Genomic DNA, 15,223 nt, shown 5'->3' with positions numbered 1-15,223 from the left:
TGTTTTTATGGACAAAAGCGAAATCAACTACCGGTGAGTACCTGTGGAGAATCAACAGTAGGTGCTCTCCTTATCATCTTGATACACAGTTTGGGCATCCTTTACAAACTGCGTGAATTTTCGACATTAACAAGCCTGGTGCCTTTTTGGTCAATTTTAGCCTCCGTGTTTTTGTTAATTAGCAAGAAAATTAGTATCACAAGGTTTCCCTTTGCCACAAGTGAATTCTCTAAGCAGCATAATATTGCCATATTTGCTCCTTCAATTATGGTAATGAAACATGTCTTTTATTCTTTTTTTCCTTTTTCCTTTTCTTTTATTTAATTATTTATTTTTTTATTGGTCTTTTACTTTTTTAATCTTGAAATCTGAGATGCTGAGAAATTTATTAAACATAAGCAACAAATTCAAGATTTCAATTTCCATTGAAAAAAACCTTTATAATCTTGAGGACCCGTCCAACACAAGAGAGGTTCAGCACATCCCTTATTTTAAATCACGAATGAGGCGTCTCCTTTTCTATATTTAAATTTACAGAAGCTAAATTGGATGTGCACGTATGCGTGAGTTACAATACAACACATAATTTTATCAATTTAAAACATATTTTATGTCTATAATTTTTCAATCATTCCAGTTGCATCCACAAGAGTTAAAAATATTATTCAAAGAACATTTGACGGCTCTATCACTAAACGCCGCAATGACATTCTCCGCTGTTAGTGTTTTTCATTTCAGACACTCACACTTGACACTCACCTTTTTAGCAGAAAACGCTACTGCTCTAGCAGTTATAATAAAAACAGCAGCGCGCGCCGGAGCAGCAGCTGGTTTATCATTTGGGGCAAAATTGGCGAGTAAAAGTGGGGCAAAAGCAGGAGCTAAAGCTGGTGCGATGGCAGGAGTGAGAGCTGGGTCATCGTCTGGAGCTAAAGCAGGCGAGGAAGCTGCCATCAAAACAATTAAGAAAACGCTGGAAGATTCTCTAAATTTTCTTCATGGAGACACTTTGCACAAATTTAACATAATCATAAAGAATGGGAGCGTCATGGCCGTTACAGGACCAGGAATGGATGGAATGAGTGCCACCACAACTGGAGGGGCAGGTACAGGTATTGGTGCGGGAGGGGGTGCAGGAGGAGCAGGTGGTGGGGGTGGAGGCGGTGGAGGTGGTGGGGGTGGAGGCGGTGGGGGTGGCGGTGGCGGTGGCGGTGGTGGTGGCGCTGGCGGTGATGCCGGTGCCGGTGGTGGTGGTGGTGCTAGTGGTTTTGGAGGAGGGATTGGAACCGCTTCAGCTGGTGCATCTGGAACAGCTGGTGCAGCAGGCACAACTGGTACTTCTGGTACCATTGGTGGTGTTGGTGCACCGGGAATTTCTGGAGTTGCTGGAGGTGGGGTTGCGGGTGGAGGTGGAGGTGAAGTTATTGGCGGAGGCACAGGAGTAGAGGGAGGGGGAGGTTCCATTAGTGGAGCAGGAGGTGGAGTTGCCGCTGGAACCGGTATTGGAACTGGTGCTGGTGCTAGTAGTGAAGCTGTTGGTGGAGCTGCTGTTGCAGGAGGTGTTGGAACTGGTGCTGGGGGTAGTGTTGCAACTGGTGGTGAAGGGGCTGGGGGCATTGTTGGTGTGGGTTCAACCGGTGAAGCGACGAGTGGGGGAGAAGGCTATTCAACACAGCGTGTAGTCACTTACATACCAAAAGCAGGAGAAGATCCACAGACCATTGCTCGAGCGTTAGTTTGGAGAGTAGGAGCTGCAGCCAAAAGTAAGTCAATAATTACTGACATTCCCTGACATCCTGAAAATTCAAGAGCCAATAACTAGCGGGGGAACATAATCACTGACAAATACATATTGATACCTCGGATAAAAGGTGAAAATCGGGTGAAGTACAATGCACTTATTTCTAGTCTGTGCTTTGTGTAACATGTCTTCCAATAAAATCCTTTCTTAGTGAGGCCCACCATCAATGTTTATTTCCTTTCTTTTTGTAAGTAATGAGGCGATGCTCCTAAGAGCATCCTAAGAAGGATTACCATTGAGACTTCTTCGAGATTTGAAGGACGATATATCTCTTCATTATTAAGCAACGGTGGGCGAACATTTTCTATTTGCCCTCAAATTCTCACGAGCGTTTACGCGGGTCTAGAGAAATACTGGTTTTGCAGATTAGAACTGAAATTGTATCTAAACATAAATCTTTGCAACTTTTTGTAACCACGTTTCGCTTCCAGTTGTAGATAGAGGATTATACAGTGTCCACTCTTACTTCACTCCATATACGCAGGAGAATGGGACCCTTAATTTCTGCTGGCGATCAATCAATGGCAATGTAAATTTAGATCGCTTCTGCCATGTCTTTAGAGCTCATATTCCTGGGTTGTACAAGCAAGCTAAAGAAAGAAATACCACTGTATCGTTTGAGTCAGTTTGTCGGCCGGGATATTTTATGAGGCAGAAAAATTACCGATTTATTCTTCAGGAAAGAGATGGATCAGAACTATTTGGTGAGGAATTTTGCAACATTGAAACCAATTTTATTTTCTTGTCAAGCGTAAGGCATCATATCAACAGAAACGCAATATTCTGTGGGAACTTCAAAGAAAGACCTAAAAGACCTTCCAGTTTTCTAAATAAAATGCCCATATGGATTCAAGTTCGGAAGCTTCTATACGAGAAAAATTTAGTCATTATCATAAGTAGAAAGCTTTCTCTTGATTAATGATCTTACTGGGTAATAGGATAAAGGATTTTTTATTTTGAAGTGTTCACCTCAACAAGATGAAAGACTAATCAAAATTCAGATGGACCTTTTAAAGAGGAATTAATATTATTATTTGAATGAATATTTTTTTGCACTTCTCATCCCTCACTATGCTTGTGACAACATTACCCAACAGATAAAGACAGTTCATTCACTCTCTTTTCTGTTATGAAGTATACAAGGAATTTTCTGCTGAGTTCATTCCATAAGGACTGGTATATATGTCAGGATCCCAGGGAAAAGATTTCTATTCACAAGAACGGTGATATACTGCTGGACTTTTATGACGGAAATCCAGACGTCCTCGCTCGCTGCACATTTCTATTTCACCCCATCGCTCAAAATGAAAATATATTGAGGTGGTGCAAGAACACAATAGGGCCAGTGCAAACTCCATCCATAAGTGGTCAACCATTGCCTCATCCTCCGCACTTAATTCCACTAGCAACATCCAACTCCCCTGCTCTTCCATCTTGTATACCGGTATGTCCTGCAGGAACTGGGGGTGGATTGATTGAGCAGGAAACAAGCGTCGGACCTTTAACACCGATTATTCCTTCACCACCTGAAGTATCACATGGACCATCTTATCTCCCGAGTAGGTGTTTAACACTTTTACAATTATTGATAGGCCGGCGATAGTTTTAATCTACGATGAAGTGGTTATGGGAAGACGCTGGGATTGGAGTCTCTTGTGAATTCGTCTTCGCTAATCCGAGGCGTGTTTTCCTTATCGCTTAACGTTATGAGACAGTTAAGTTGGACAATCTCATACTTTTATAGCAGAGTTTAAAGGAAGGAATATGATAAAGTACTTGTGTCTTTTTCTTTTAGAGACGTGTGTTGCAGTAAACTTCATTAACAAAGTTGGCTCTCCATTTAAACTTTTCTCGTCTCTCAAACACGAGGGATATCTCGTCACTGGAGCTGCCTTTAAATTAAAACTGATAATAAATCGACCTGAACTGCATAGTCACGTTACATTCTACGCCGAAGATCTTTCAGGGAAACGAAAAATTCTTCTTAATGAACACTCGAGCTTATCAGAGCCAGTGGTCGCTGGTTGTCCCCAGTCCAAGGACGTATTTGTGACGACAGAGCAAGGTATGAGAAGCAGAAGAAGAAGAAAGAATAATTTTAGCGAGTTCTTGTAAAAAAGAATAATGTAAGAGCAATTTATATTGGGTGATATTGAAAAATTGGCCAGAAAATATTTGGTTTTCATTCTTTTACATGCTTTGTCATACTGTTTAGGGAGGTGAAGTACACCCAGATATGGCGACGTAGAAAATACTTCAGTCAAATAGTGATGTTATGGATCGTTGTACGGTCTAACAATAATATATTATTTCATTATCATTATTACCAAACAGAAACAACCCTTTGCATCAATGCTATACTTAGCAACAATCCTTTCTCTCTCTGTTTCACTTTTCCACACTCTACTTCCGTCTTCATTTTATCTCTTCCACCATCATCATCACTTTCCTGGTGTTTCACCTCAAGCACCCTCAATGCCAATGCCAGCACCACAACCACCATCAGCGGCGCCTCCTTTTTCACAAGGTGCTTCAGGGGTTGCTCCCTCGTCTTCTCTGGTTTCAGTAGCAACCCCTCCCGCGCCATCGCCATCAGGTCCTATCTCTCCGCCTGCGGCTCTACGTCCTCCGCCTCAAACAATGACAATATCCCAGGCAGGTAAGTAAGAATCGACCATCCACTCGCTTCCATTTTAATGCGGAAGTGAAACACTCGAAGACATCAGCAAATTGTGGCCGTCTTCTCGAGTGTTTTCAATTTTGTTTTTAAGAGAAAAGTTTAGCTTACACTGCAGGCGTAATTTTGGCGAACAAGTGCTCAGTATGCCTAGTACGAGACTTAAAATTCAGAGTCCTTTAGGTGGCTCTGCACCTACATGAATAATTTTTTATTCTAATTTTGCCAAAATATGAATCTTGATATGCTGAATGTAGTTCAGTTATAAACTAAGAGAAGTATCGAGGTCGTTTTGAAAGATATTAAGCTTTTTCTTCTTGGCTGCATATTTGATTTGGTTACTCTTTGAGAATTAACCGGGTATTGTTTTAACGCAATTTTAAGGAAATAAACAAAAACTTGAGATGGAAACGATCCGTAAAAAATATTGACCACCTTATCCACCATCTAGTTCAGAGGCCCAGATCCTGACAACACTTTAGCCAAAGCCCGATCCATCACAGGAGTAAATTTTAGCTAAGTGAGAAGTGATCCAGGTGGGTAACTTTCTTCCACAGCCCTTATAAGAAGATGGGAAAGGAATATGGTTCCAATAACTTATAACCTGTTAATGGATACTTGCACTTTTCATCATAAGGTGCCTCTACAGCAGCTCCTGCCAATCCCGTCATACCTGGCGCACTTCCTTCCCCTGAGGTTATGTGTCCCATTACTAACAGCTTGGGCCTCTCCTCCTAATGCACCAAATATTCTCGGCGCCACATCCCAGGAAGGTACGTACATCAGTAAGTATGCTTGTTTGGGTATATCGATGGAATTCTAATTAATTTTGATTGCCAGACTTTTTAGGCTTTAACTAAAGGTGCGGATTCATTAAAGAACACGACAAGCCCGTGGGTAATCAGAGCTTTCTTATGGGCGGAGGCTAGAATTCGAAATCAATTTCCATATGATTTTAATAACGAAGATATTAATACCTATGAGACTTACCAAGACCCTATAGACTTACTTTTCACCCCATTTGAGATCTTGTGGATGTATAATTGGTGAATTGAAAATCACGCTTAATCAGCAGTCATACTTGGAAAAATGATTGTAAGCTACATCCGTTCTTCTTTTATATCTTTCAATCAGGTGGCAATCATCGAATTCATTATCATTACCATTATCACGGGCCAAATGAACCTGCACATGAATATAAGGCGCATGGAGACACCTATGAAGCTCTGATGGTCGACTAGTGGATGAAATAATTGTAGAGGATAATCATTCCTTTTACTGAGCTGCTTAGCTCGATTTTCTTGCGAAGCTAAACGAAACGATATCTGTGGCGTTTACAGGCCGGCGAACGGAATGCAAAATATCCTGATAATCTTGCAAAAAATGTTTTCTATGGGTTACTTCTTGAACTGACTTACTCTTTTAATAAACATGTAAATCATACGAGTTCTCTTCATAAGAGCGACCTTGACAACAGAATAATATAATGGTTGTAATATTTCTTCTTTGTGTCTTAATTATGGTTTTTTTTCCGATTGAATGTTTTGAATTAAAGTTATAGATAATTTGAATAGTTTTGTTTTCCTTTTGAAGTTCCAAAATAAAGCTAACTTTATTTATTTCTTCACTTTCAAAGAATAGCTACCGTCTGTTTGGTTATTAAAAGTTTGAGAAACAATAGGTCAGTACAGTTGGAGGCAAGTAACTCTCGTTAAGTATGGTTTTCTATGACTTTTAAAGAAAGTCAAATAGTTGACTTACCAGTTTATGTAAACAATAGCCCACATTTGGCGCGAACGATAATAACACAACCCTTTTACAACTTTTGATAAGAGAGGGCAAGGAGGAGGGTTAAACGGGGAATCAATAGAGAAGGGAGCTCATAGCTGCGTTCTCATTCCATCATTTGTTTTTCGATTTAGAGGAGCAGTCTTGTTATTGTATAAGTTCGTCGTCATCGACGTATTCGTTTAAGTCTCGCTTACAACAGTGTAACGGACAAGATTGAGGAGGACATGGGACCAAGTCAAAACATCCACTTGGACAACCTGCAAAATATAATTTTGCCAACGATGAAACCACCATTAAATTCAAATCAGCCTGAAAAATAACGGCAAGGTCACTCTCCAAATTAATAAACAAAGCTGTCAAAAATAAAGTAAAAGAGGAGTGAATTACAGAGCATGAAAAAGTATAGTTACTGATACGAAAAACCACTTAAATATCAGAAGCTTCACTCCCCGTCTTTTTGTAAGTAATTTATATAGTAGATAAATATTATCGCACATAGCGATGCTGGAAATTGTCTCATTAAATTACGTGCATTTTTAAAGTCTCAGAGTATAATGCAATTGCAAGTGATGATTGAATCGTCAGCTTTAAGTAAAATATTTTTCTACGTATGAGTGTTTAATTCACTGTCCCTCAATCTTTTCCACGAAGAACACTCTTACCTTTTTCTTCTCTGAGGCTAATAACAACTTAGGGTGCTCCATGATTATTCAATTATGATCTTATAACTATTCTTAATGAAACAAAAAATCTATATAACGTAAACTTCTCTGTATAGGAACACTGATGATTTTTATTACCATTCAAAGGAGCCCTCAAATGATGATAATGGAAATGATAGTGAAGGGATCCATTATCTGTAAACCAAAAAAAGAGACAAATCAGCATGAAAAGGATATTGGTATCATCCATGAATTGGATAGGTTAAAAAATATAAGTAGCTCAATGAATTGTTGTCTTCGATCGTATGTTACAACACCTTTATGGTGGGATGGCGATTCTGACCCCAAAGATGGAGGAGCTGAAGCTGGTACCGGAGGAGGAGCAACCGACGGTTCATATGCCGATGTAGTTTGAGAAGTGGGAGGAGCAGGAGGCAAGGGAAAAGGTGATGGAGTTGGAGGCAAATGTGGCGTTGGGGGTCCATATTGAGATGGCTGGGACGGTACTGGTTTTTGAGGAGAGAGAGTTCCAGATCCCACTGGCGGAGCTTGTGAATTACTTGATGTATTTGCCTGAAAAATACCTAAAATAAATCTTTTAATCATTTGAGATGCCTGTTTAAGCGGCTGGTATGCTCTCTATAAGTGGATAATCTCTCGTGGCTTGTAGATCGTTTAGGAGCAGATTTCCTATTGGGGAAGCTTTGCACACACTGTAAAATCAAATTTCGAAGAAAGTCTTTCCATCAAGATCATTTCCCTGTAACACACCAACACCAAAGAACAACTGAACAACTTTATCTGTTTTCATTTTATCAAATGATTGGCGAGTATAGAAGATTGTTAACTTTTCAACACTTTACATCACCTTGTTGGGATGCCACTGAAACTTTCCGAAAAGTAGGACAACCTCGCACGACTGGTTCCAGAATGCTTGATTTTCCGTTTAAAAGAAGGTTGCTTTTGCCTGCTGGGTCACGGGCACTGAATTCCACCAGGCCATGCAGCTCGGGTCGGTCCACAATGAATTTTAGTTGAAATTCTGACTCATTGACGTAATATCCATCCTTTTTAAGAGGAGAATAAAGTTTGAATGGACCGTAAAAGTGGTTGATGAAGACCAGTGCAACGCACATCGCTGAAAAAAAGGAAAGAGATAATGCAATGCTGACAGGATTTTATCTCAGTGAATTAATCGATCGACATTTTTTTGCTTTATCTTTTATACGACACACAATTCTAAGCTTTTAGGCTACTTTTACCAAACGTCTAAGATGCAAAGCTCCATCCTATCAAATTAATATTTCAAAAAGAGGCCTATGGTTCTATTGTCATTCGAGCGAGAGGGACTTTGAGGAGTTCATTCGTTCAACAGGTTGAAACACAGCGAGCAGCTTTTGGACTCTTTTCTTGCCACTCAAACTCCCTGCGGGGTTCATAAGTCGTTTTATCGATACCCACTGACATATAAACTGATTTAGAAAAATATTTCGAAAACTGTTACACGTTTAGATTGCGCATATTTATCAACTTTGCAAACAAACTGAAATGGTTTGGCACAGAATGAAATTGCATTGACTCATACTCTGGAATAGGCGTTTCAATGCTCGAACGTAAATACTTGACCCACTTTCTGTGGCAAGGGATATCTAAAACCAGTGGCCATTAGTTTGTCTGATGCAGTTAGTGCCAATCCAGGAGGAAATGTGAAGCAGCTCAGATTTGGTTATGATGACACATTAGAATTAAACCATATTTTACACTGAATAAAGGGGAAAGACGTACGTGCACTTTCGTGGACACTTGAAACTCCAGCTGAGGAAGGAAAAGTCAGAGCAGTTGTTCCTCCCTCTGCTGAAGCTCCTCCTACTGTTTGTACTGGGCATACTGGCAAACATACAGGCAGGAGAGGAGGCGGCGGTGGAAAACGTGAAAGTAAATGAGGTAGGTGGGGCAGTGGTTGTCCATTAATTTCTGGGTGCTTTATTGGGCCGAGGACGTCTTTGCAGTTCATGAACTTGTTACCGTTTAATGCTAGCGGGTAGACTGCAAAGGAGCAACGCTGTAGAACATCCGTTTCACCTTTGTAAAAGTCGAGAACCATTGCGAGTTCCCCTTCTTTTCCACCACTCTCTTCGCATATATACCAGTCTTGGTGCATAGCGTTGAAAAGTAGATTCCGATGATACTTCATCACCGAGTAGATGTAAAAGGAGCTGTCTTTATCTGAAATGAACGAAAGCTGCAAGTCAAGAGAAATCTTTCTTTAATGTGTCTAGATGTTAGAGTATTCCACCAAGATGCAGTGTTTCTTAACGCCGGGTCAGAAAACTTGGGTTATCGCGTCTGGGAGATACACATTCCATTTTCACACTCACCCAAACAATTCTCTCAAAAGTTGCCCCATTGTATGAAAACCGTCCAACTGTATTCAAAGAAACTCGTGCATTAACGTGAGCATAGTTGCATCTGGATTTCTAAACTTCTGTAACAATTAAAAGAAGTAGGCGAACTAAGATACAATTCTTGCCGTTGACCATACCAAAGTTCCGAATCTACTAATAAAGATTATAACGTATGCTCGTCCAAATATGAAGAACCCGTCTCGTCATTGTTTAAAGGAAATCAGGAAATGGAAAGTGAGTTCGAGAAATAGCGTGAATGAATTCGATAAATCGTACTTATCATCTCACCAAAGAGCTCCGTTCCATCTCTCTTTTCCAGAAGATAATGATAGTTTTTTTGTCTTAGGAAATGGCCAGGTCTACACACAGACTCAAACGATACGCTGTAGTTTTTTAAGGTTGCCTTGGCATAGAGTGCAGGTACTCGAGCAATAAAAGCTTGGCAAAATGACTTCATGTAGAGCACCCCATTAACTGACCGCCAACAGTTATTCAAGTAGGTTTCCTCTTGTCTGTGTGGTAGCCCCCATGAGTGGAATGTATATATTGCATTTGCTACAACTGAAATAAATTAAGATCTTTAGTAAGTCTCACTCCTAAACTTTGAATTTAGTTAGGAACATGAGGTTCATTACTGATACAGTTTAGGTGGTATAGAATAAACAGTTAGACGTGGCGCAAGTAAAATACAGTGCGCAAAGAATGACTGAAAAGAAAATTACATCTTAGAATCGGATACTTACGCCCAGTTGCACCCCCCACTTTTGGCCAGAGCATGGCCTGTGATGTAGCGAGGGCTTGGGGATCTTCCCCTGGTCTTGGAATAATAGTTAATGGCCTTTCAGGCGACAGTGCATAACTGTCTATTTCTTCTTCACCAGCCCCAGCAGCTACACTGCTCCCACTTGCTGAGCTCGAGGCTGAGGTAACCTGTGAAGAACTGCCAACTCCACCAATTGGTACTGCAGTACCAGCAGTCGCTCCACCAGCAACACCAGCACTACCACCTGTCATAGTTCCACCTGCTAAACCTCCGCCTGCGATACTCCCACTTATAACTCCAGCACCTTCAGTGGCTCCACCTCCTTCTCCATTTCCACCTCCAGCTCCAGGAACTCCACCAGTCTCGGCTGTGCCAGAAGTGCCGGCTGTCCCAGCTGTTCCAGCGATTCCAGGGGTCCCAGAAACACCACCGCCTCCACTACTTCCAGTGGCTCCTGATGCTGCAGCAGCTTCAGCTGTGCTTGCTCCCCCAGGGGCACTTTCCATTCCCGGACCAGTTACAGAAACAACACTGTCATTTTTGATAACAATTTTAAAATTGTGTCCGTCATTACCATGAAGAGAGTTAAATGCATCCTCCAGAGTTTTTGTTACTATTTTTATTGCACCCTGTACACCTGCACGAGCCCCTGCTGATGCTCCAGCCTTCATTCCTGCTATCGCACCAGCCTTTGCACCAGCTTTTGCACCACTCTTTCTCGCCCATTTCGCTCCAAATGATGAACCGGCTCTTGCACCAGCCCGTGCAGCCACTTTAAGTAAAATTCCTTGATAAGTAGCATTCTGCGCTAAGAAACAATGAAAGGAACGTGTGTAGTATACGCACCCTCGAACGCGTAAGCGTTTTGAAAATATTCTGGAAAATATTAGCATTGAAGTAACGTGACGTCGTGGAATTATCCTTAACTGTACATATAAAGGACGCTAGAAAATTACCATTACAAGCATTTAAGATAAAAAAAAATCAACAATAATCGACTAACCTGGTTTTGGAGGTAATGTCGTCCAAAGGAACTTCGATGGAATCACTCTGTAAAATGTTCCATCTGGAGTCCTCAATCCAACTTCTAAGTGATCGTTTTGATGATCGTCTTTGAATATAGCCTCCATGTAATAATACTTTCCCTTAACTAGATAGACTGGTTGAGATTTTTGATCAATGAACCTGCAGTAGATATGACAAAATAACCTTACATTAATCAAACTATCCGTCATTACGTGGAACGGATCTTTAACTGTACACTTTGGTAACCGTGCTGGACGATAACTAATTGCTTTCTGGTGGAAAAAACTTCAACAGCATTGAACTCCAAAGAACGTCAAACAGTTCATGCATTTCTCCTACTTACTTTCTTAAACTTTTGGAACGATACGTATCGAAATTCATTGGTCAGCTAGGCAAGTGACAATCAAATTTCATTCAACAAGGAAGAAAAACAGAAAAAAATGTTCGGAAAAGAATTACATCATATGGCATAAGGGAAAAAGCCATGACTTAACTGCATAGCTTTGAGGTAATATTCAAAACTTTGTAATTTTTAATCACTCTTACCGATTGTACTCGTACTGATAAGTGGCAAAGCCACCAGATATTGCATTAACCTGTGCCTTCATGTTTGGCGTTTCGTTTGGGCTGAGGTATAGTCTGCTTCCAGCATCGGATGCTACAAAAGTGGAAGACAAATTTGAAAAAAAATCATCGTCTAATGAAACGCCTACTAAGAATCGTTCGGAAGTCGCGGCAAGAGTGCGGATAAGTTACTTCAAAGAATCTGTTAAGGTGTAAGAGATGATCAGATGCTTTTTGTCTCTATATTTGGTTTGTTTGTTGGTTGATTCCCTGTATAGGGTTCCAACTCAGCATAATTGATTGCCATGTATAGGACTCCTAAAATAGCTCTAAAATGAGGTTACCGAGCTTGTTTTCGTCCCACAGGTCTGTTTTCCCCAAGTGCTCTTTACCTACTTACTTACGAAACCTTCGAAACATGATCAGCCGTAAAAAAAAATGTCTTAATCATACAGCAAAAACTACGATTATCTGCAACAGCTAGAGTCATATCTTTCAGTATGTCATATCTTTCGTTCGTATCAAGCTGACCCATCTTTAAAACGATAACTCTCTTTCTCCTCTCTAGCTCCATAGGCAGGGTTCCACGTCATTAAGATATGCAAATGATTCAGCTCCTATTAATCACAGTTCTTTCTTTTAGTATCTGTTTTTCGTGTAGCGGTTAGGAGTAGATAATGCCAATCATATGGTGCTCCCAAATCGATTATTTACGATGAAATGACAGTTTACCTAATCTGTAAGCTCCGTCCAGAATGAAAGCAGCCATGTTGTTAATGTGCGCGTGCTACTCGCGCATGACAAATGAACTGAGTGAGATTACGCCACATAATACTTAGGACATGCCTTAGATTTACAGATTATGAGAACAAGTGTCAACTTCTTACAAAGATAGAAATAGTGGTTTCCTGTTTGGAGGGGAACAAAATACGTTCTCAAACGGGTCCCAAAGAAGTCTCCCCACTTAGAAGGCTGTTCAAATGTTGGAAGACATATTGATAAACTTGGCAGGTTTGGGAATCGCGGATCATCCAACAGAAATTTGACACGTTTGTAATCTATTCTGTCCCATCTCTCTAAGTACACGCCGTGGGTCACTGCAATAAATGAAAAATTGCTCAATTCATTAAGGGAGGGTGCAGCCCTGTTCAGCTGTCTGTAACATATAATGAGCAGTTTGTTATTCAAAGATAGAGTTTTTTCAAATCTAATGCATTTTGGTTTCATTTTCGATCTATTTATTGGCCAGTAACATGCAGCATTTTCTCTAAAAGTAACACTGGCATGTGGAAATGTCAGGTAGATATTTATCATGAAGTTGCAAAAGCATGAAATAAACAAGTTAGAACAAAAGGAAGCGTTACACCACAATCTCTATGGAATAATTTGTCTATTACATTGCATTTATTGCGAAATGACGGAAGTTTGTTCAAATTCTGATTGGTCAAAATAACATCAATCATATCGTCAAAAAATCAGTATAGAGCGGCCTTTTTGTTGAAAATACAAGCACCCCAAACAGCTCAATGAATTCGCCTTTGTTATGCATGAAAAAAAAAGATATATTCTATTTCATTTCGATCCATGTTGTTTAGCAATAGAGATTTTTGAGAACAGACTGTGCGATGTTACTCACTGTTAGCGCAAGGTCCTTCGCTCGTACTTCCAAATCTATATGTGCGCCTTCGTCTCACCAGTCCGTCGTCAACTATCATTGAAAGAAAAAGATGCGATGTCTGAATTCAAACAAAAACTCAAATTTTTTTAACTTTTTTTTACAATGACTGAAATGAAGGAAAAACGAATTTCCGTCTCTAGCAACAAAAACTCGATTTTCCGGTTTTCCAAGTACTTAGGTATGCGTAGAAATAATGTGGACTCCGTCCTCAGTAACGACAAAGAAAGAAAAGAAAAAAATCTGCACTTTGATGAAGACATATGCTCCAGGAACCACCATATCCAACATTTACAAGTATACGCAAATTTTACAACTTATTGCGTAATTGAATTTTTAAAGTATAATTTACTTTGTTGAAAATTGGTTTTAATATTGTGCCAAAAATTCGACTTCGCATGCCACCGTTTTCAGTGAAAACAACCAAAATAAACCCTGGCTGCAAGCGCACGACTTCTCAGAATTGAAATTAAATGGTGAGAACCAAATTGTGCTGTTAACAAACAGCTGCTGAATAATCAGCTACGCGCCTCGGTTTGAATTGATGTATTAGGGTGCAGCCACCTCATGAGTCTGTTACATAAAAAATGAGCGGCCAGGCCTGATAAGCAATATTTGGAGTTGGGCTTTAGTCAGTTTACTCTTTGGAATCTCAAAACAAAAACAATGGTTGAGATCACACTTTGGCTTTTTTTCGCTGTTGTGAAATGATGCTTGCCAGGACCGACAAAGTTTAAGTGCTAGCGCTCAGTTAACCATATTAAAAAACGGCCTGTAGAGTACGGTCGATAATTCCTTCAGATCAACATATCTTTTTGTTCAAGTTAACGCTTCTCTTTTATTATTTATTATTATCTTGACTCTTAGCACTCCAACCTAAAGTAAGCCTAGGTTTACAAATTTCATTTTAAATTTGTTGACCAAACAGAAGAATCTAATGAAGTAAACACAGTTGCGAAGTTTGCCGAGAATTTGACATTTCTGGATGATGACAATTCAACCGCTAAGAGCTATGATCTTAAGAATGATGTTTATAGGAAATTCTTCCAAAACGATTAAAATCAAACAGGTGCAAAAGAATACATAAACAATTGCGGGCAATCTGGCCAATCTCTTTGTCAATTATAGTTAATTAAGTAATTTCATTTCATCAGTTGAGTTGATAATCAGCGTTAGCCCCTCTCCACAACCTTTAGTCGTTAGCCATTCGCCCTTACGAGGCGCTAACGCTCGAAACTTCAGCTTTATAATCGTTACACGGTGGCCATTTCACATCGTCAGCTCAATTGATAAAACCAAATTATCTTGAAATACTGCCCACCGACGCAGCACCACAGTTTCGTAACCCCTTTGTTCTGGGAAAATAAGCTCGATTTACCATGGTCATGATCTCACATACACTCTCTTGTGCGATTAAATTCAGTCAGCTCTAACTGCGTTATGGCACGGCACTTGAGAGCACGCCTCAGGAGGTTCCTCATATTTCAAACGATTCTGCAGCAAAGTACACTTGAAAACATTTCATTCTATGTCCATAGGTGTCTTTAAATTGGAAAACACGTTTCACTTCCTTCTCTTGAAAGGTACAGATATTTACAGAACAGTATCTGGATTCTAAGATTTCGTTGATGACAACAGATGCGCTTACCTGCTGAATCTCTAGTTTTTTTTACGTTTTTATCACCCTTTGAAAATGACACCATTAACAAAGCGTACAGTTCAGCATAAACAATTATCGATGAAAGCTTCATGCCCAGGTTTCAGATGGCAGGATAAACATAAGATGTAACGATTCTATAGCACTTTCTACAGACTTAATCAGTTTCTCCCGGCACCTGCATGCGAACAAAGGGTCACGT

General features: G+C 40.1%; 1 protein-coding gene across 1 annotated transcript; it reads right to left on the bottom strand.

Moving 5' to 3' along the window:
- Positions 1–43: 43 nt before the first annotated feature.
- LOC148732533 (uncharacterized) lies at positions 44–15,209 on the bottom strand. Its single transcript, XM_088757855.1, has 13 exons — positions 15,013–15,209; positions 13,326–13,397; positions 12,577–12,786; positions 11,672–11,783; positions 11,103–11,284; positions 10,080–10,907; positions 9,625–9,897; positions 8,717–9,157; positions 7,800–8,069; positions 7,249–7,515; positions 7,070–7,126; positions 6,441–6,526; positions 44–1,662 (listed from the first exon to the last, which is right to left on the bottom strand). The coding sequence occupies exons 1-13, from the start codon at positions 15,113–15,115 to the stop codon at positions 997–999; spliced, it is 3,567 nt and encodes a 1,188-aa protein (XP_088613981.1). The 5' UTR covers positions 15,116–15,209; the 3' UTR covers positions 44–996.
- Between the last annotated feature and the right edge of the window lie 14 nt (positions 15,210–15,223).

Source organism: Stylophora pistillata, chromosome 4 (assembly GCF_964205215.1).
Source record: "Stylophora pistillata chromosome 4, jaStyPist1.2, whole genome shotgun sequence".
NCBI classification, from domain to species: Eukaryota; Metazoa; Cnidaria; class Anthozoa; order Scleractinia; family Pocilloporidae; genus Stylophora; species Stylophora pistillata.
Note: the sequence above shows the minus strand (reverse complement) of the source record. Positions and strands in the feature narration are given on the sequence as shown.

Excerpts from the sequence above, each read along its gene's own strand:
- LOC148732533 (XM_088757855.1), bottom strand. The coding sequence starts at position 15,115 with ATGAAGCTTTCATCGATAATTGTTTATGCTGAACTGTACGCTTTGTTA. Across the intron at positions 13,398-15,012 it reads AAAAACTAGAGATTCAGCAG|TTGACGACGGACTGGTGAGA; the intron begins GTAAGCGCATCT and ends TTTCAATGATAG. Across the intron at positions 7,516-7,799 it reads TTCAGTGGCATCCCAACAAG|GTATTTTTCAGGCAAATACA; the intron begins GTGATGTAAAGT and ends GATTTATTTTAG.